Genomic DNA, 19,822 nt, shown 5'->3' with positions numbered 1-19,822 from the left:
TGGAAAATCATGTTTCTCGAAATATGGAATGCTAGCTCTACAAAAAGAGATTGAATTAAGGTATATTTGGTTGCAGGAAAATCCACAGAAATGGAAAAAAGGAGAAATAGTATTTTTCAATAAAAAACTTTTAAAAATTAGTTTTAAACCTTCTAACTTCATTATTTTTTTAAAAAATGAAACTAGATTCAATGCAAAAAGTTTTCCAAATAATTTTCCTTGTAAATACACATACCCGTACTACATGGTAAAAAGAAATAATAATTATGGCATAACATGGGAATTCAAATTGCACAATTCTTAACGAATTAACTCCAATAAAATTTAGGTAACCAACCTTATCTTAGCTGGTTGCACCACTCTCCACTTGGGACAGGTCCAAGGTTTAATGGTATCCCCACCATATTTGTCATTTTTTTATAAAGAACTTCAACGTAATTCTAGTTGACATTCTAAGAGTGATTTCCAGAGGTATTCAAACCAATATGAAGAGATAAAGAATTATTAAATAATTCATAAAAGAGAGAAGAAGGGGGGGGGGGGGGGGGGGGGGGGGGCGCGGGCGGGGGGCGAGTGAGTGAGTGAGAGAGAGAGAGGCTTATTAAATATTTAATAAAAGAATAGAGAATGCAAGCTCCACAGAACAGCCTAACATTAATACATGGCCAAAATAAAAGAATGGAATAATTATGATATTAGACGACAACTGAAATTGTATACTTGATGGATTAACTCCAATGTGATGTAATCTAGATAGAGTATGTCCTGCAACTTACGCCGCCTTGAGGGCATTGCACAGGGAGTTGTATGCATTAACACAGAGCTTGAATTTTTCCTCTGCCATGGCCTGCATTAGTACATTAGGTGATTATTAGAATATGAAAAGAGAACATTTAAGTTATAATCCATTAGGGTGTGTTGATGCACGTCCGAAGAAAGATGGAATGATCCTCTCTCTCTCTCTGACCAATGATCCAGATTATTGAATGTTGAAATGAGAAAATAATATATTTTTGACCCATTACAATTTTTTCATTCTTGTGGTAGGATTGGTCCTTAGAAAGTCATAGGATGTAAATAAGATTAATTCTCATTTTGTACCATTGATTGTTATGATACTGTATATGCTGAAACTAAACTTGGAAAAACATGCAACAGTCACCAGCAAGAAGCAATCAAATACAAAAAGTTCAGGGAAGTTTGGAAAATCTTTCTTCAATATTTTGAATAATAGTCAACGATTTACTTCCTCACATAAGCTCTCAGGCAACTTGTGTTATCAAAAATTCAACTATCCAAATATATATCCATGTGCAAAATTTATGAATCAATGAACTGATTTCTGGCAATTACCAGAGCATGGCATGGTTTTCTAAATCCATATCCAACACCATGTGAGCGCTCAGTCAAGTAAATAGTAAGTTGAATGAATAGCTGACCTGTGAAGGGCCTTGATGCTTGTCAGGGTGCCACTTCAAAGCAGATGCATGAAAACTGCAGAGAGCAATAAAAGGCTGTGTAATTGAGAAAAAAGAAGAATGCAACACTAAATAGGACAAGTTCATGTTAGGAAATAACATTCAGTCTTTTTATTTTCAAAAAAAAAAAAAACTTACGCGCTTTTGACATCATCTAATTTTAAGGGCCCTGTAGGTGGTAAGCCAAGAGTAGCTCTGTCAGAGTGCGAACCTACATCCAAATCGTCATAAACATCTCTTTCACTCCATACTCTTTTCCAAGCTTTTTCCCATCTTGATTCATTGCTCCGTTCAGATCTTGATGTTGAGTAATTGAAATGAAAGTTCTGCCATGATGCATGGGACCAAGTAAAACCCTTGTGTCCACCAAAGACAGCTTCAAAGATTGTCTCAGGATGGCCATAATCATCTTCGTCATAATAGCTTTGACTATTCTGCCAACCTGACCAAGAATAACCATCCAAATGAGTTCCAAAGGTATACCAATCAGATATTAACAAATCTCCACATGCTCAATGTTCCCGACCTCAGTTTGCAATACTTGAGAATCTCACGAGTGAGAAAAAGGGGGAAAAAAATTATACCAGCCACCTTGTTGGCTGTTCTTATATGCTCAATGGTTTCATGAAACTAAAACCTCCACGACCACTCCATTCCTCAATTTACGAAACACATGTGCCGTTTATAATATTTACATAGATAATTACTAGCTTCACTTGTTAGGGCTCGTTTGGTTCGCGGGAAGCATTTTTCCTCCTAGGAATATGATTCCTGGGAAGCAGATTCCTAGGAAGAGGATGCATAGGAAAGTACTTTTGGCATGTTTGGTTGACAATGGAAAAGTGACAAATTTTCAAAGTGCTTATGTTTGGTTGAACATCCACTTTCCTGGAAAAGTTATGTATAATTCCTATTATACCCTTAATAAAAATTAGATCTTTAATGCCTCTTTAATGCTTCTTTAATGCTGAAGGGCCTTTTTGGGAAAAAATAAAAATGGAGTGATTCCCGCCTCATGGGAAAGTAACTTTTCCATGTTTCTCATGGAAAAGACTTTGCCATGAAATGTGGGAATCATATTCCCATGGGAATACAACTTTCTCGTCTCTCTCCTTTGAAAACTCCAACCAAACAAGAAGCATCTCATTACTTTTCCGTTGACCACATTTTCCGCCCTTCTTTTCCTGCGAACCAAACGAGCCCTTAATGATATGCTGAATGGGCTGTTGAACATACCTAGGTGCCATAATAACTGTTGTTTTCTTGCACAAAATGTTTATGATACAATTAATATACTGCAGATGCCTGAGTTTTTCTTGACCCGATTCAACCCAACAACCTCTTGGACTTATAAAATAAATCCAAATGCTGATCCAGACAGACCTAATGGAAGTAAATCGAGCTTGGATTTAAATTTCTGACACCAACTAAATATACAACAGGAATAGATTGCACCAAAGACTGGTCCAACCCGACCTGATTGCAGACTACTTAAAGTCTTGCAAACTAACTATTTTATAACACTTGCTCTAGTAGAAAGCCTCTTTTCTTCTCTTTTCCCTTAAAAATCTGTCAAATATTCAAAAGAGTATGTTTATGTTATATTTAGGAAAATCAACTTTTCTCTGAATATTCGTAAGAATTAAACTTCCAACTACTTCTAAATTTTCCAAATAATAGAAAAATCCAAAGTTCTATGTCAAATTTTAACAAAATACATTCAATTTTGAACTACCATCCAGGAGTAAGTATCCCTCTTTTCTCCTTTACTAAAATTAAAAGTAACCCAAGAATTGATGCTGTATAGCCAAAGAATAATTAAGTAATGTAGAAAGTTCCCCACAATGGCACCAAATAGTGACCTAATGGAGATAATGTAGCTAAAGTGGCCAGCTCTGTTCCAAACTGGTTCTATTAGCCGGAACTAGACTGTAACTGATTGGTTTTGGTGCAAATCAAGTGAGATTAATTAAAACCAAGTTACGGGGATTTGACTTGACTCTGACTGAAAACAGCCTTTCTAGCAGCAAATGAATCAGTTTCAGCCAGGACTTCAAATTTTTAGGAACATCTAGGAACATAATAATTTTGCAAAACAAAGAATATTAAGGCATAACTGAATGCCATATATCAAAAAATGATTTATAACTTTATAGGTTATATGGTGTAACGCTGATTGACTATTAAAGTGTAAAGTTGAATAACATGGAAGCTTTGAAGAGTAGGATTCTCAAACTAAATAAAATTGACTGTGTGCAACAGTACATATATGGAATAGAAATGAAAAGAAATCATAGCAAACAAAATGATGACCAGCATGCATTCTATTTTGAATTTCTGCAATTCTGAAATTATCATGTAGATGCATTGTGTGATAGATGAAGATGCACCTATATGTTTAAGTGGTTAGGATGAAGAGTATTTTAAGGACATTATGTAACTCCGCATACTTTTTAGGATTGAGAAAATATGATATCAGACATTGTATGGCCCCACACGTTCGAACAAAAAAATGGAGGTTAGCTTGAATGCATGAAAATTAAACAGTTCGCAGCAGCCTAGCTTCTAAGGGGAGAGTTGGGGACATTATAACTAAAAGACTGCTGGGCAGGATTCAAGAATTCTATAGCATGTATGGAGGTTGAGAACTACACGATAATATATTCACATACGATATGACACCTAAGATAGTAAATATATAGGACCATGCTAATTGCCGCCTAACAGCTAGGTAGGTAACATGAATGGTGAAAGTAAAACATAATAGCCACTCCTCATCCATCAATATTTGATACTAGAACTTAGGGCCTGTTTGAACAGCAGAACAACTTGTCAGGGTGATACTTTGTCATCAGATGAGATTTCCTATTAAGAAGATGTAGAAGTAGGAGGATTGGCAATCACTCGATCACTAGAATCCCCTTTTTCCAGGATAATGTAATCCATCGGAGAGGTGATTTAGTTTATCCTCAAAGATCGGGGTTTGGGAAGCCAGACACCCTCAAACTCTCCAACTTCCTCTTTTTCTCACTTATTTCATCTACAAAATCCCATCAGCAATAGATTATTCATGGATAGTCTGTTTGGGCATCCAAACCCCACCTCAGAGAAAATGTAGTTGTGGCTTGCACTCAGAATTATGATATTAGTAATTACCTGTGGGCAAGGTAATCAAATTGCATATATGTTGTGGTTAGCTTAGTACCCGTAATCATAGTTGAGATTCTTCTTATAGAAAGAATCCTCATTCAAGTTTCAAACAAGACATGCTACAATTATTCCCAGGAGAAGTCCAGTCACCGAAGGACACTTAACACTCAGAAAGCATAAACAGGCATTTCCATCCAAGATAATGCCCACACTAGAGCACAGAGCAAATTATATGTACTTTGGTGCTACATGTTTGAAAACAGTGGATATAAGATTGAAATGGTGAAATAAATTGATAAAAGAATCGTACGAAAATTATATCAGGAGATGAACCAGACTAATTTCACAAAAGAGAACTCACGCTTACTCCCACCATGTTTTCCTTTTCCAGAGCATGACGAACTATAAGGCTTTGATTTTCCAGATTTTCTGGACCGTGGAATACTATCAAATCCATGCGAACCGTTTTCTACGTTGGCATTTCTGCTGCTGATACCATCAGCACACCAATATAAGTCTTCATCCTAGTAGCAAAAGCCAGGTGTCAGGCAGATCAATATCCTGATAAATCAGGCTTATGTTGATGATTAAGTAATCTTTCTTTACTAGTGGAAAATGGAATCATTAAGCATGCATACTTTCAGAAAATGTGGCTATGTGCAAGCTGAGGAAATAGGAGAGGTTCCATGAAACCATAAAAACAGTCAAAAAATAATGCACACCTGAATGTGAATTTTCGAAGATTTGCCACATAGAAAAAAATCTTTAAGAGCTTTTTTTGCTTCAGCACGCTTTTGACGAACTGCATATCTTATGTAAGTCTGTTCGGAGCCAGATTGTATTAGACAAATTTCTTGCCATACAGTACTGAATTATTGGCAAAAAAACTTGCTCTAGCAACTGCATAAAATGAACTTTGTCTCTAAAATCTTATTCTGGTAAACTGCAGATTTCAATGGAAGACATTTTTCATACATTAAATTACATGCAATAATTAAATTTCGTATATTCATGATTTTCAATTTACTGCATGGCATTTGTATGCATGTGTGTGTGTGTGTGAGAGAGAGAGAGAGGTCCCAAAACATCCAACATCACAACAAGGCCAGGTGGCACCTAAGACAGCAGAGTTGCATGATATACTATATCATGCATACAAAAAAGCAGATGCATTCTTTTGTACAACAAAGGGGAAGAAAAAATTACCAATGAAAAATACACAGTAATTTAAAAGTCTCTATAACATGGTAGTGATCAGACAAACTGTAACCAAATTGCATATGCATAGAATGGAGGTCTTTACAAAATATTCAAGTAGAAGATTTCATGCTAATAAGTACCATTACATACTCAGATTGTCTTCTAGTCTTCTGAAAGGTTGAGTTTCCAAAAATTCCTACTTGGAAATAGTTCTTATCAAAGGACAAATTATCTCAAAAGGGTTGCTATGAATTTCCTATGCCCTTATTCCATCTTGTTCCTTTAGGGTCTCCTTCACCTCTCATCTGACCCTTGAACTTTTATACAGGACATCTCAATAGAACACCCTGTATATGATATCCTTCTCTCAGGAATTCATGGTCTATGCATAACTAAAATAGATTGAGGAGGCAGCATGTATGCTCCCTTTCCAAACAATCACAATTGTTGCAATCATGCATGATTTAGAGTACAGTAAATAGACTCAGATAAGTTTTTTAGGTGCATGTCTAAGTTTCAGTTCCTTTCAATATCTAAGAGTTTCCTTTTATTAATCCATGTTCAAGCATCATACAAACATCTGCATTTAAGTGTTAAATAAAAGTAATTTAGGCTAAACCAAAGGTCTAGGTGATGTAGGATTTAGATCACCTAAATATGATATTTCCCAGCAATAATTGCATTAAGCTTCACTAGCAATAGCATGCACAAATATTAAACTGTAAATTTGTTGGTTGCATCTAATCAAAATTTTAAATACTATTAGCTCACCTAACATGGGCATAGATATAAGATAGTCATCAACTAACCAGAACTAGAAACATGGCAGAAACTTCCAAGCTATCCCATTACCCATTTTAAAAATTTGTCCATATTTTGATAGCCCTTCAAAAACTGCAAGGCAATTAAACAGATTCCCTGATGTGAGGCAATTTCATAAAGATATTGGAAAGTCTAAAAGAAGCCAAGATCGAATAGGGGTGCCCTGATTCTTATGGCCTAAGTTATAACATCAGAAATCAGCACAAGCCAGTTTCAACTGCACTTGCACCTTCTTAAAAAGAAGAGACGTCCTAATCTGTCACGTATAGTTACACATGAAATAGCCACTACAATTGTACATAAAGCCCAGTTTCTGTCTTGTTTTCATTAGTTTGGGTTAATGGAAGAGCTATTCTAGGGTTCAGTTGTATGAGATTGGTTTTGTTTCTAAGGTAAAATTAATTTTCTAATTGGTTTTTGTGTAGATAAATTGAAGAATTAGCAAAAATCTGAGTATCCCATCAAGAATCATTGTGCTTGTTTTGACACCTGCATCTTTGGTGGCCGTGTATCAACATCCATGGTGTTTTACCCAAAGTATGTATGTTGGCATACACGAAAACAACACAGATCTCCTAGAAAGTAGGAAGAACTCGAGATGAGTGTAGAGAGTGGATCTCTCAGAAAACCAAAGAGCGATGTGGGGGATTAGGGAAGGAGAATACGGGGCACTCAATATAAGGCAGGCTACTTATTGGCTCAATAACACCAATGAAGTCAGTGGAGTGGATTAAGTGAAATGAATGCAATTAGGCTAGGATCATTTGCTCAAGCTGCGACACATGCCATGCACATGGTTTGTTAGAGAAGAGACTGTTTGATGGATGATTACGATTCTAGCAGTCAATATTAATCAAATTTGAAAATTTAAGTTCCAGTTACTAATTTACCTGCTATTTATTGATTAGAACCTATTGAAAAAAAAAAATCCCTTCTTTTGATGGTCATTTTAGTCCCTAGTCTGTGTATGAAACAAGATATGAATTATAAATTTTTAAAATAAACCCGATATAAGAGTGCGCATAACATGCATAACTGTGTATATAAGAAGGCATAAGTGTCTCCAAATACACCATGAATTAAATGAAACATGGTCAAGCTGTAATCATTAAAGTACAATAAAAAAATGGCTCCACATACTCGTACCCTGTGATCCTCTTTAGCCAGGTCAATATCCTAAGAATTGGAGATTAGATGGAACACAAATCACCCTAGATATAGCATGTACTTGATCAATAAGAAAGGTCTTGCTCCAAACCTCCACCCTCCCTCAAAAAAGAAAAAAAAAGGTCTTATAACTCAATAACACTTGTTTATCTTTTTGACAATTTCTCATACTAAATTACAAAAAAAGGAGATGTTCTCAACATATTCATATTATAATATATTTAGGAGATATTTTTCAGGGTAAAAAAGGTTAGAGGACATGGATAAGGTATTCCTCTCATGGATATCTTAAAATTTTAAATTTGAAAAACTGCAAGAGTACTGAATTTCGAATTTCATTTCATTAGGGGGTCTTTGGCTGGGACAAACTGCAAGAAGTGTACAATAGTTTGTTGAAATTGAGTTTGACGGAACTACAGTTCTTAGCAACCATTTGGTGAGGTTAAAGTTGCAAGGGTTCAATTCACTTCAGGTCGAGCCTAGTCATTCTATTTAAGTGGATGTCAGATAGACAGAAGTGAAGTTATTAAAAAGGATTGGTCAGTAAGGTCATCAGTCAGCTTCCTGCAATCTGACTTTTCCCCTTGCCAAAATTGAAAAGGTGATATTTGGGAAGCCAAAACTTGAGCTTTGCATTATGGACCTTCCAGAGAAATTGTAGTTCTGGACCTTGAGTTGGACAATCCCAACAAAAAAAAAAAGTCCTGAATTTCCTAGAGCGATCAATCCTGTACATCTTCATCCCCAACATTCTTCAGCACAATGCAGATGGTCAATTCATTGAAATAAGAATATACCAAAGAATGCAGGTACCCTAAGCTACTATATAAATTAGAAAGAAAATGGAAAGCTTCAGATCTTACCTTAGATGGTTTTCGACTTGTTCTTTCACCCTGAAATACATTTGCATAGTAAAATATTAATCTCAGAATGTAAATAAGTGACAAGAATGCAGAGGCATGATAAACAACTTCCATATAATATATATTCTTCTCACATGGCCAGCATGCACAAACTGCACAGGCATACACATGCATGCAATGCAAGAATACACATGCACTTTTAAGCATATATGTTTTTAAGAGTAGATAGTTGAAAGTCTAACAACTTGAACACTTGCTGAAACTAAGAAAAAAAAAATCTAGCTTCTCCTGCTATGATATGTTAGCTAGTGAACTATCTACCTGTCTAAGATCATTATGCAAGCAAGCCATAAATAAAATATCTTGCAACTAAAGAAAGTAATGGCTACAAAAAATCAAGAATTTCTTTTAAATAAAACAATGAAATTTGTTTTCCCACATAATCATTCAGATAACAAATACTCAAACTACAAACACTTTGTACTCTTTCTATGCTGCATTCTTATTTGTCATGTCACCTTGTGGAAGGGAAGTGGTGGATGAACAGATCTCATAAGATTCAGACATGATGGATGAATCGGGAATTGCCTTCAGGTTGTTGCGGAATTGCCACATACTTTTGAAACTGAGAGGAAGATAATATAAATTGCACTGGGCCAAAATATTTGAAGGGTAAGAATGTTATACATAAGATGAGAGACACGTGGCTATGATGAGGTAATTGTGATGTAAAACTCTGTAGAATAAGTTTGGAAATGAGTAGCACACATAAGGAGCAACAGTCAGAATAAGTACGCTCTTCATCTAAGGGAGCAGATAAATAAACTAACAATGACTTACACAGAACTAGAGTAGGGCATGCATGATGCACAATGGATGGATGGCTTTTAATTCCCCATAGGCCATGAGAAATGAGACTAATGGCTTTCATGTAGGGTACACTAGGACATGCACTTCGTGCTCTCATATCTACATTGAGAAAATCATATAGGGATACTTCTCAAAACCAAATCCTTGGCTTTTGTATTCCTTCCTATCCAAATAAGAGGTCCATAAAGAGAAGAGATTTCCAAAAGATTAAAGAACAAGAAATGTGAGAAGTGAATCTTGAGATTCATGAAGGGAGACACTTGGATCCATAATGATCAGCAATTCTATTTATGAATAATGATGACATCTGAAACCATGTGTGATTAGACTCAAACATTTTGCAGTCATAGAATAGTATATATGGAAAGGTTATGAATTGAAGGAACTTCCAACCAAAGTTATATATGGACATAAATACCCAATGACCCTCCATTATAAAAATATTAGCAAGACTTGATTTGGACCTCAGTCTCCTAAAACTCGCATACACACACATAAACCCACATCCCATATGGACATGGATTCCAAGTCTTCTTTGTTAACTCTTACCTTTTCTCCACTACAGTTAAGGCCCAACCTTATCTAGAGTTAAATTTAGCCTAACCCAGAAAGAGGGTCCGACTTGGTATAATATTTGCATTCCTGTTCTTTCAATTAAATCTATTATTTTAGTATCCTGAATGCCGTATAGCTTTCTGTGAATCCCTCCTCCTTGAATCTGATGAATCACAACAGTTTTGTTTCTAAGGATCAAAGAGATCTTCGATCAAATTTTAGCATGATTAATGCATTTTATCAGCAGCTAGTACCAATGATCGTTCTCATTGAGGCACAATAAGAACATACAGCTGGATCGACCATCGGTTATGAAGAATTTTATGTGGAGCTAATTTCTCCAAATTCTCTATCAAGTTAGACACGAACCATCTTAACAATATATGACTTTTAATCATTTCAGTCACGTAGCACCCACTTCTCGATAATACTTTTGAATTCAAAACACTAAATGCTATACACCATTAACCCAAGAAACAAAATAATTAACAGAACCCTACCCAAGCACATTAAAATAAATCAATCTATCAAAGCATAGAAATCAATCGGATCTTAGACCATTTAGCTAATATGCAATCATCAGCTCAGACCACTTAAATGAAATAAAACAAATTAAACAAAAGGGAGGTTTGGGAGCCAACCTTATCGTCCCATTTGCTCTTCCATTTGGCGAGAGAGATGGGGGTGGAGTGGAACGAAGCGAAGTGAGGAAAAGGGTACAGAGGATTCCGTAATGATGGTAAACTCTTCCACATAGCTGCTTGCATCCCCGCCTGGAGATTTCGCCAGAAAAACGGAGAGAGAGAAGGAAATTTCTAAGAGGAAGGAGAGATCGCGCCAGAGGCATCGCACGCAGAGAGAGGATTCCTTTTATCTCATGGCTTCAATGAATTTGGGCGCAGGCGCATAGCCTTAGCCTTCGCCTTCGCAGCAGAGAACGCGGCCGCGCAATTCGGAGGCTGGTATTACGCCGTTGAATGCTTCACGTTGTTCTAAATTTTTGGTGCCCTAAACTCTCACCTGAAGAATCGCATGACCTCGGACCAAACCAAACATGAGTTGACCGCTGTCGGACCCAGCAGGTTGTTTGCATCGGGTCCGAGTTCCTAAATTTCTGGTCCGTCAGGTCTAAATCTACATTTGTATATTAACAAAATTTTATAAAGAAAATATTACTTTTACTTCTAAATGAATTAATATTTATATAAAGCTGCAAACTATTTCAAGAGGTGAATAACCTCTGGCCATTTACCTTATCGGAAATTTAGTTTGGGTACTTTTCTTTTAATAAAAGAAAAGAAAAATTGATTTAGAATAATTTTTCAGATCTAACTGTGGTTGCATCGATTTTAATAGCTAATAGAAAGATCTAGAATAGACTCATATAATGTACGGATCAGATCAGATCAAAGTTTATGAAATCCAAACATGATCCTAAGTGTGGAACGAGTCTAACATTTGAACACAGTCCAACCCCATAGGTCTCTAAGAACTAGTTGGGTTGGGTCTAACTAGGTTGGGTTGGTGAAAATTTTCAATTGGATACCAATTGTTTGGTTGCATTTGAAAGCCTCAAAATGACTCTTGCAGAAAAATTCTTGGATGCTGGAAAAGGTCTGTCTTATGTCCCTATAACAAATGGTCCATTTATTGATGGGCGAATGACCGGGGTTGAACCCGCGTGTGGTGGATTCATAATCCATTGTCTTGATCCACTTGGCTACATTCGTCCTCTATCTAGCTAAAGAATTTTCTCTTTTTTTATTCATTATTATTGTATGTATGCTGGCCTCCATACATAAATCAAGATATTGGACATAGAATTCCAATCTTTAAAATATAAAAGGAAAATTCGAATCATCCTCGATTAGTCCTAAGAAGCAACGTTAAACTATAAGTTAATCCAAAGTGGGCGCAATCAATCCGAAGGTCGAGGCTGCCGTGAAACCAGTCGTTTGGGGTAATCTTTCTATGAGATAAGCTGGGCGCAGGTTGAGAGAACGGGCCGAGAAAAAACATCCGAAAGCATGCCGTGTGATCTGGGCTTAGGTCTAGTGCACGGTGTTATCAGAAAGCCCTACCCAGCCGATAAAAGATACCTAAGTTTGCGAAGTTTGATGAAAAAGATAACTCATACCATCACTTGCGACTTTTCATTTCCAACACTATCCGGTGAGAGATAACAAGGATAACCTTATTTTTCTCTTTCATAAGAGTTTCAAAAGAAATGTGGCAAAGTGAAGGCTAATTATACTATCATTACTCTAATCCCTGAGACTGCTGACAGGATTAACTCACTCATCAATCCGATTTATTTGCGCATTCTAATGAAAAAAAAAAGAATTATCAAATGAAAATTACAGAGCCACCAATGCTTCTTCTCACTTGATCGGAAGCTTTGCTTCTCTCCCTCGTCCTGCCAATCGCCAGCAACCGTGATACTTGCTGCCATCATGCACGCGTCCATCGCTAGTTGATAGCATGATCGACCCAACGCGTAGCAACGGCTGGGACAGCCGGCCGTTACTAAATATAAACAAAGAAACCACCCACGCGGTGCTCGGAAAACCTGGCGCAAACGAGGACGCCACCTTGGCTCCACAAACTCCTCTTGTTTCTGCTCTAATTTCTGTGCATATTATAACGGCAAAACATCCTGTATTCCCAAAATTCCAAGCTGTCTTTCCAATTCCCACAGCACCCATCTCCACTCCCTCTCACGTATTTATAGGGACTGCAAGGAATAGGAGAGAGAGCATACTCTTTGGGTACGTACATCTGTTTCCTCTTCTTCTGCTTTCGTTTTTGATGATGTTTGTTCCTTCTATGTGATTCCTTTCCTGGTTTATAAAGTTCTACCTTCTGTTGCTTTGATAGGGAGAGAGAAGAGAGAGATGGGTGGTTGTGCAAGCAAGCCTAGGGAATTGGAAGGGGAGACGAATGCTTCTTTGATCCAAGATGAGCATGGAGAGAAAGGGGAGGGGAAGGATGTCGTGAAGGAAGCGGCAGGTGGCCAACAGGAGCAGGAGAATGGCCGCCAATCTCTTGGCTTCTTGTTAAAGGAGGTATCATTCTCTTCAAATTTTATATTCTGCTTTTGTTTACTTGTTCCCTATGAGATGGGCATGAGCCATGCACTTTGATCAGCCTGATAATGTAGCATAATGAGATTGGATCGTCTCTAGGGTTAATCGTTGCTTTTCTTTTTGGTAAATCGAATGTATTTAAATTAATCACGAATAAAAATATTGTAAAACCAAAGAGGAAGATATATATCGGTCGAGGAATCCTATAGTATAGTTTCAGCATGGTTCGTTACATACGATATCATCGAGTCTACAATACTGTTAGCTTCTATGTAAACATGCGAAATCCCAATAGATCATAATAATCGCATCATTCTCCAGCAATCCGGTAAAAACCCAATCACAAGGCTATCCATGTCTTGCACAATGGGTGTGTTTGAGTGGGTTATTACTCGGTCACCGACGTTGTCCAACACACAGAAACTCATGGAGGCACAAGATAGGCTGGAACTCTTTATTTCAACCATGGCGTGGATGAAGACTCTAGCCCAACCTAATTCAAATATGATATACCCAATTTGTGCATGCTCGTATGGCTCAGTATGGATATATTTTAAACACTAATTTACATAATAGAAAAAAAAAACTTCTGCACTTCAGTTTGCAATGAATAGATCTATGAATGCTACTTGTGTTTAGATCCACTGCCAATTTTGAAAATTATGGTTGTACGGAAAGACTAGAAAGGGCTACACCAATTGTGCAGCCAACACCGGCATGAAAGCTTTCTCAGGAGAAAAAGACTGTTAACATTGTGCAAGAGTGTGTTCATTGATCCAATGTAGAACTTGGGCAAGTTTTTACTTAGCTCATGTTGCAAGGGGTTGGTTCTGGAGGTTCAAGATTGGTCAAATTTTAGTATTTTTCTCAGGTTTTCAAATCATCTTTATAACTATCTCAGCATTTTCCTAGCAAACAAATAGAGCATCCTAAAGAGAAGCCTTTCTCTGCCACAGCTTGAAGCCAAAGAAGCAGAGGAATCCGAGGCGGAGCATCTTGTGGAGGGATCTGAAGCTGAAACCGTAGCAATTGTTCCAGATGGGAAGTCAACTGCAGCTGAAGCCAAGGATTCAATGGAGGATGAAATGGTTATTTCAGAGAAGAAGGATATGGAATTGCCGGTTTCTTCTTTGGTGCATGCTGCTTGAGAAACTTGAGCATTGTGCCTTAGGAGCTCAGGAGTCAGGTGGAAAGAAAGGAACTTTTTTCACTTCTTGTGTCTGAGGTGCTTTTGGAATTGTCTCTTGCCTATGGTTGTCTTCTTTATTTTGTTCATTTGTTCACTGTACAGCTTATTTTCAGCTCAAGTACATCATGTCATCCCTTCTCTCTCTCTCTCTCTCTCTCTCGCACTCACTCACACACACAAGCAAAGTTTTGCCATCTTGGTGGGGAATGATATTGAGACAAACTTATAAGATACTGGTTTACTTTAACCAGAGGAGAAAGATGATTGAATTTGAAATGCAATGAGAGACTCTTTTATATTTTGGCTTAATTCACGACCAATGTCACGATTCCTGACCTCCTCTAGTTGCCACTGTTACATTTTGCCACCTTGTCTAGCCTTCCTCCACCACAGGCAATGAGGAAGAGACAGAATTCCCTTCTCCCATGGCTACCTTTATCTCTTGCCTTCTACCAACAACAGAGAAGAGAGTCCACCATGATTGATCTTAAGAGAGAGGAGAACACTTGGAGATGGTTTCGAACCACAGAGAGATGGGTTTCACATTATAAATATGTCAAAAAGATAAAAACATACTATAAATTTATTGTTGTTAGTTGTTAATATGTTGATCTTGCAAGGTGGAGGGCAGGAAATCAGTGATCAAATCTCCTCGCCATGCAACATATGATACAAACATATTGTTGTATGACAGACCATGCAAATGAGGAGGAAAAAAATCTAATTTTCATAATAGTCAATAAAGGAGGGGCCACAAAATAGTGGTCGATATGTTAGTATTATTTTGGCAAATCTTCCAATATATTGATTTATATTGGTTGAAATAACAAGAACTCATATTTTCTATACATCCTACCACTGGATAACTGAAAGAACTGCAAACAAGCCGAGCTAGAGCTAGTTGGGAGCTATTAGATCTTTATTAAATAATCTTGAGCTTCACTTGATAGGTTTGTTAGGACTAAGGATTGAGAGAGAGAAATGGGTTGGGGAGGAAAGAGACATGGTGTCTAAGAAAGGGGTATATTGGAGGTTTTGGCTGACTTGAGAAGTAGCAAGAGAGCTACAATACACTGCTAACAGTTGGTGGTAGTAGTAACAAGCATGATCATGGAAAGTGATACAGGGACATGAGTGAGAAAGGGAAGGAGACATCATAGAAATTAAGGGATCTAGAGAGAGGGCAGTACAGATTAAGTAGGAGGGTATAGGTTATAGGAATTGTTGCAGGAGAGGCTAATTGAAGAGAAAATAACTAAATGACATACAATTTTGACTGAGAAAGAGAATGGATTGATCGGAGAGGAGGCTGTAAAGATTGCGCATAATCCATAATTCTTCAAAAGAAATGGAAGGATATATTAGCTCTTATAGATAGGGGTGCGAACGAGCTTAGTCCGAGTTTACCAAACTTAGCTCAAGCTTAGCTTATTTCATAATGGAGACAAGCTCGAGCTAGCTCACTTAATTTTGATCCCAAATTTAGCCCTTTGAGAACCTGAGATTATAATGATCTTCCCTGCAAGCTCTCTACTACTAAAAATTTTAAATGATGCAGTTGAAGTCAAATAGATACGAGTCTAATTTGTCTTTGATGGCAGTCTTTAAGCTGCAGGCATCTTGTTGACACAAAGATATGATGGTTCATTGTCAATCATCAGTAATGACTCTCACCTGTTGATCTAATTTCCACCAAATGTGACTTCGACATATCCAAGTAATTAAAGGTGGCAAGGTTTGCGATTGCAGTATGAAGTTTTATTTAATATATCTACCTGCACCAAAAATTGCTCTAAGAGCTCAAGTATCAATCAAAAGCTTGATTCAATTGCAATACCCCTTTTTTTCAGTTATTTGTAAGTTAATCCTAATACTTTGATTGTTAAAAATAACTGAACTTGAAGATGAAAAACAGATAAAAATAAGGTTTTAAATGTTTCTGAGTCAACCATCAGCCACCTGGCTTGACTTCATCACTTTGTTAAATGTCCAGAGGTGGAAGCAATCTCGTAAGCTCTGAACCATGGGCATTTTAATGCATGAGTTGTTTAGAGAATAAATCAAGAACCTCTATCCAAAAAGGAAAAAGAAAACGAACTGTAACAAATTAATCTCCTTAATTAAAATCTATTTGAATGTAGACAGTCATTATTTTCCATTCTAATAAGTTTCCTGGTTTATCTAGAAATATGATAATGATTGTGTTATTACAAATGTGTGAACAAGGTGATGACATCACACCATTCCTTTCAGTGGCAAAAACCAGTTCGTTCGAGGGGACCAAAGAGTGATACAAAAGGTTTGAGTACAAAGAAAATGAAATCATAGAACAAAGGAAGAAACTAAAAAGAAATAGAAAATTGAGGAGTGCAAACTCTAGATTGAAGAGTTAACAAGCCTTATTTACAGAAAAGACTCCAAAAACCGAAAATAGACAAGCACACACACAAAAAAAAACTATATATGTGGTGCAATATTGGCTGTTGAGGTCCTTAGAAGAGTTTCTTCTCTTCTTATTTAAGCTCTCTATGGCTCAGATGTAGAAAACATAATCATTCCTCTTTTTCTTCTTATTTGGTATAGTTAAACAATTCAAGCAAAGGACCCCACATTGAAGATCTCGAGATTTTTTGAGTTCTTACCCATCCATCTAGGGGTGAATGCCAAAATTTAGTTATAAAACTTTTAAAACTTCCATCAATCTCATCTTCAAAATTGGCAACCCAACTTATATGCAGTCCTCCTCTGCAAATGCATACCAGAATGTTAGGTTTATGAAGTTCTAGCATATATAGTTTGTAACTTGTTCATGGCATGCTGTAATTTTCATGACAGTGGGGTCAAGAAAAAAGACTAGTGATACATGATTACCAACCTCCATTTGGAGATCTTAGGCAAGAGATAAAGTCATTGAAGAAAAGATCATCAAATCGTTTTTCCTGAGTTATTGGATGAGTTTTCACATCTTGATCATGATCCATGAAGAAATATTCGACGATGGCACCAGAGGTGTTTTGCCCTAGCAAAGTATAATGATGCTTTGTAATTAAGGATCATAGTTGGATCCTTCGCCTTTAAGAAGGATTCACTTGCCTTCACACGAATCCACCATTGGATCATCTACTACTCACTTTGAGATCGATAACATTGCATGATTGATGGAGTTTGCAGAACTTTGAGATTTGAGAGGCGGGTGATTAAATGGTGGATTGATGCCAATGAAGGAGAACCCTTCTTTCTGCAATCCCGTAATCAAACAGTAATTATAGGATGCCCGCTGCATGGAAACAAAAGGTACCTCTTTCCATCTCAGACAAGGAAATTGATATTATTTTAGATTTAGTGCAATATGTGAGAAGTATTTTAGTTACTGATTTCCTAGATGAGGGATAATGGGTTTCATCAGTTCTTGCCAAATGAGGGATAATATATGTTGCTTACCAACACCATTATATTTTCCGAGAACCAATGGGGATTGAAATGATACATGGAGCAATGATTGGTCATCTGTTTAATCACTAATCAGATTGTATATGATTGGCCAAAAGACGCCCATAGCAATATGTGTTTTGCACCGTAGACGATTGGACAACCCTAGATAGCTATCACATTTTTCATCCTAGAGACAGACAGCTCTCCTTCATCTCTCGATGCACTGCATATTGCATCGAACGAAATATGTCTAGATTTTCCAAATAAAGCAGAGTCATTCATCTCTGAGATGGATGATTCATGACTACATATTTAATCACTAATCAGATTGTATATGATTGGCCAAATGACATCCATAGAAATATATGTTCTGCACCGTAGACGACTAAGCAACTCTGGATAGCTACCACATTTTTCATCTCAGAGACAGATAGCTCTCCTTCATCTCTCGACGCATTGCATATTGCATAGAACGAAACATGTCTAGATTTTCCAAATAAAGCAAAGTCATCCATCTCTGAGATGGATGATTTATGACTGTATAGCCCATTCTGCCGTACAAAACATGCACCGCAGAGCATCCAAACTTCAAGAATGGCACCACCATACCATACATAATGCACAAATCTCCATGTGCCATATAAAATCAATGAGTGGAGTGGTAATGAAAAGCAAAATTAATTGAATTTGCAGGATTGTTCATAAAAAGAGCAAAAATAAAAGAAAAAAAAGAAAACTCCAGCATGTACAACCAAGGTCCAACCTGTGCGAGGAATGTCTTGGACAAACAAACCCTTTCCCAACAGCACCGGCAGACACGCCCTCCCTTACGTGTGGGAGAACTTTCTGCGGGCCTGAGAGGCTGAGGCATCCGTGATTCCGTATATGGATGTGCCAAGTTTCGAACTTGGCCGTCGATATTTAATACTATTTTAGTTTTTTTCTTTTCTTGTATACGGATTCCTACGACGTAGAACAAAAGTCGGAAGAATATTAATATAAAGACTCCGAAATCTTGTTGTCTATTCTCATCTCCTTCTCCTCTATTCCTCTTTTCTTCCTCATTCCCTTCTCTCCTCTTCTTTTTCCTCCTTCCCTTCCCTTCCCTTCTCTTCTCTTCTCTTCCTCGGTTTGAGAGGGATACGGAAAGAGAGATGGGTGGGTGTGCGAGCAAGCCGAAGGAGTTGAAGGAGGAGGCAGATGCTCCTTTGGCCATCAATGAGCCAAAGAACAAGGTTGGCGATACTGGAGAGAAGGAAGGGGAGGAGGTTGTGCAAGAAAGTGGCAACCAATCCCTCGGCCTATTATTGAAGGAGGTACGTACAGATATATGACTTCCTCCAATTTCATTATGAAATTCTCAAGATTTTTTTTTTAAAAAAATTGTTTTAATAGTAAATTTGTCAAAATAGGTCATATTGTTTGGAGAGCAATAAACTAGGCATTGATCATTATATTCTTTAACGTAGCCGGGTGTTAAAAGTGCCATGCAAAAAATACCAACCAACCAAAAATACAACGTCTTCTTTTTCTTTTTTTGATACAATATACAATTTGTTCTTGCAAATGGCAATATCAGCACCCTAACTTTTCCCCTAAAACTATCTTCTAGACAATCAATTTGGAGTCGATTATTTAGTTATTTCTGCTCCAATTTTAGATTGAGCTTGAAGGAGTTATTTCTGCTAAAAAATTTGACTAAGAATGAACCGTTTGTGTGCCTTGACCGCAAGAACAATAACAAAATTATAAATTATTTGTTAACCATGTATGCCACCAAATTAGATTGCAATGGATTGCACAGGAAGCCTCAAGATATATATACATGTTGGTCATATGAAAAACAAGTGCATGCATATAAGACCTGGCATGCATCTCAATTATATCGAAGCACTTCACACAGCAATTTTAGTTAACAAAACTATTATTCTTATTTGGGCGAGGTAGTCCCCCACAAATTTCTTAAGCCCCCAAACCCTAGTGAAGTCAAGAATCAAAATTCTATGTTTA

The 19,822-nt window shown here is 37.1% G+C and overlaps 2 protein-coding genes across 5 annotated transcripts; one reads left to right on the top strand and one right to left on the bottom strand.

Moving 5' to 3' along the window:
• Positions 1-601: 601 nt before the first annotated feature.
• LOC103699931 (uncharacterized) lies at positions 602-11,094 on the bottom strand. 4 transcript variants are annotated; one of them, XM_039131793.3, is made up of 8 exons: positions 10,747-10,856; positions 8,681-8,710; positions 6,638-6,722; positions 5,351-5,449; positions 4,990-5,152; positions 1,617-1,920; positions 1,440-1,494; positions 602-847 (listed from the first exon to the last, which is right to left on the bottom strand). In XM_039131793.3, exons 3-8 carry the CDS (start codon positions 6,650-6,652, stop codon positions 773-775), a joined length of 711 nt encoding a protein of 236 aa, XP_038987721.2. In that variant the 5' UTR covers positions 6,653-6,722; positions 8,681-8,710; positions 10,747-10,856; the 3' UTR covers positions 602-772. The 4 variants fall into 4 exon arrangements, with proteins under 4 accessions (XP_038987721.2, XP_038987714.2, XP_038987719.2 ...); XM_039131786.3 differs by lacking the exon at positions 6,638-6,722 and having other exon boundaries at positions 10,747-11,094; XM_039131791.3 differs by lacking the exons at positions 5,351-5,449; positions 6,638-6,722 and having other exon boundaries at positions 10,747-11,094.
• A 180-nt stretch (positions 11,095-11,274) lies between these two features.
• LOC108511188 (uncharacterized) lies at positions 11,275-14,524 on the top strand. Its single transcript, XM_017842082.5, has 2 exons — positions 11,275-13,170; positions 14,148-14,524. The coding sequence occupies exons 1-2, from the start codon at positions 13,000-13,002 to the stop codon at positions 14,337-14,339; spliced, it is 363 nt and encodes a 120-aa protein (XP_017697571.3). The 5' UTR covers positions 11,275-12,999; the 3' UTR covers positions 14,340-14,524.
• Positions 14,525-19,822: the final 5,298 nt, after the last annotated feature.

Source organism: Phoenix dactylifera, chromosome 2 (assembly GCF_051530095.1).
Source record: "Phoenix dactylifera cultivar Ajwa chromosome 2, Ajwa_hap1_PhDact_Kaust_v1.1, whole genome shotgun sequence".
Classification (NCBI taxonomy): domain Eukaryota; kingdom Viridiplantae; phylum Streptophyta; class Magnoliopsida; order Arecales; family Arecaceae; genus Phoenix; species Phoenix dactylifera.
Note: the sequence above shows the minus strand (reverse complement) of the source record. Positions and strands in the feature narration are given on the sequence as shown.

Excerpts from the sequence above, each read along its gene's own strand:
- LOC103699931 (XM_039131786.3), bottom strand. The coding sequence starts at position 10,872 with ATGCAAGCAGCTATGTGGAAGAGTTTACCATCATTACGGAATCCTCTG. Across the intron at positions 8,711-10,746 it reads AGAGCAAATGGGACGATAAG|GGTGAAAGAACAAGTCGAAA; the intron begins GTTGGCTCCCAA and ends AATGTATTTCAG. Across the intron at positions 1,495-1,616 it reads TTAGATGATGTCAAAAGCGC|TTTTCATGCATCTGCTTTGA; the intron begins GTAAGTTTTTTT and ends TGCTCTCTGCAG.
- LOC108511188 (XM_017842082.5), top strand. The coding sequence starts at position 13,000 with ATGGGTGGTTGTGCAAGCAAGCCTAGGGAATTGGAAGGGGAGACGAAT. Across the intron at positions 13,171-14,147 it reads TTGGCTTCTTGTTAAAGGAG|CTTGAAGCCAAAGAAGCAGA; the intron begins GTATCATTCTCT and ends TCTCTGCCACAG.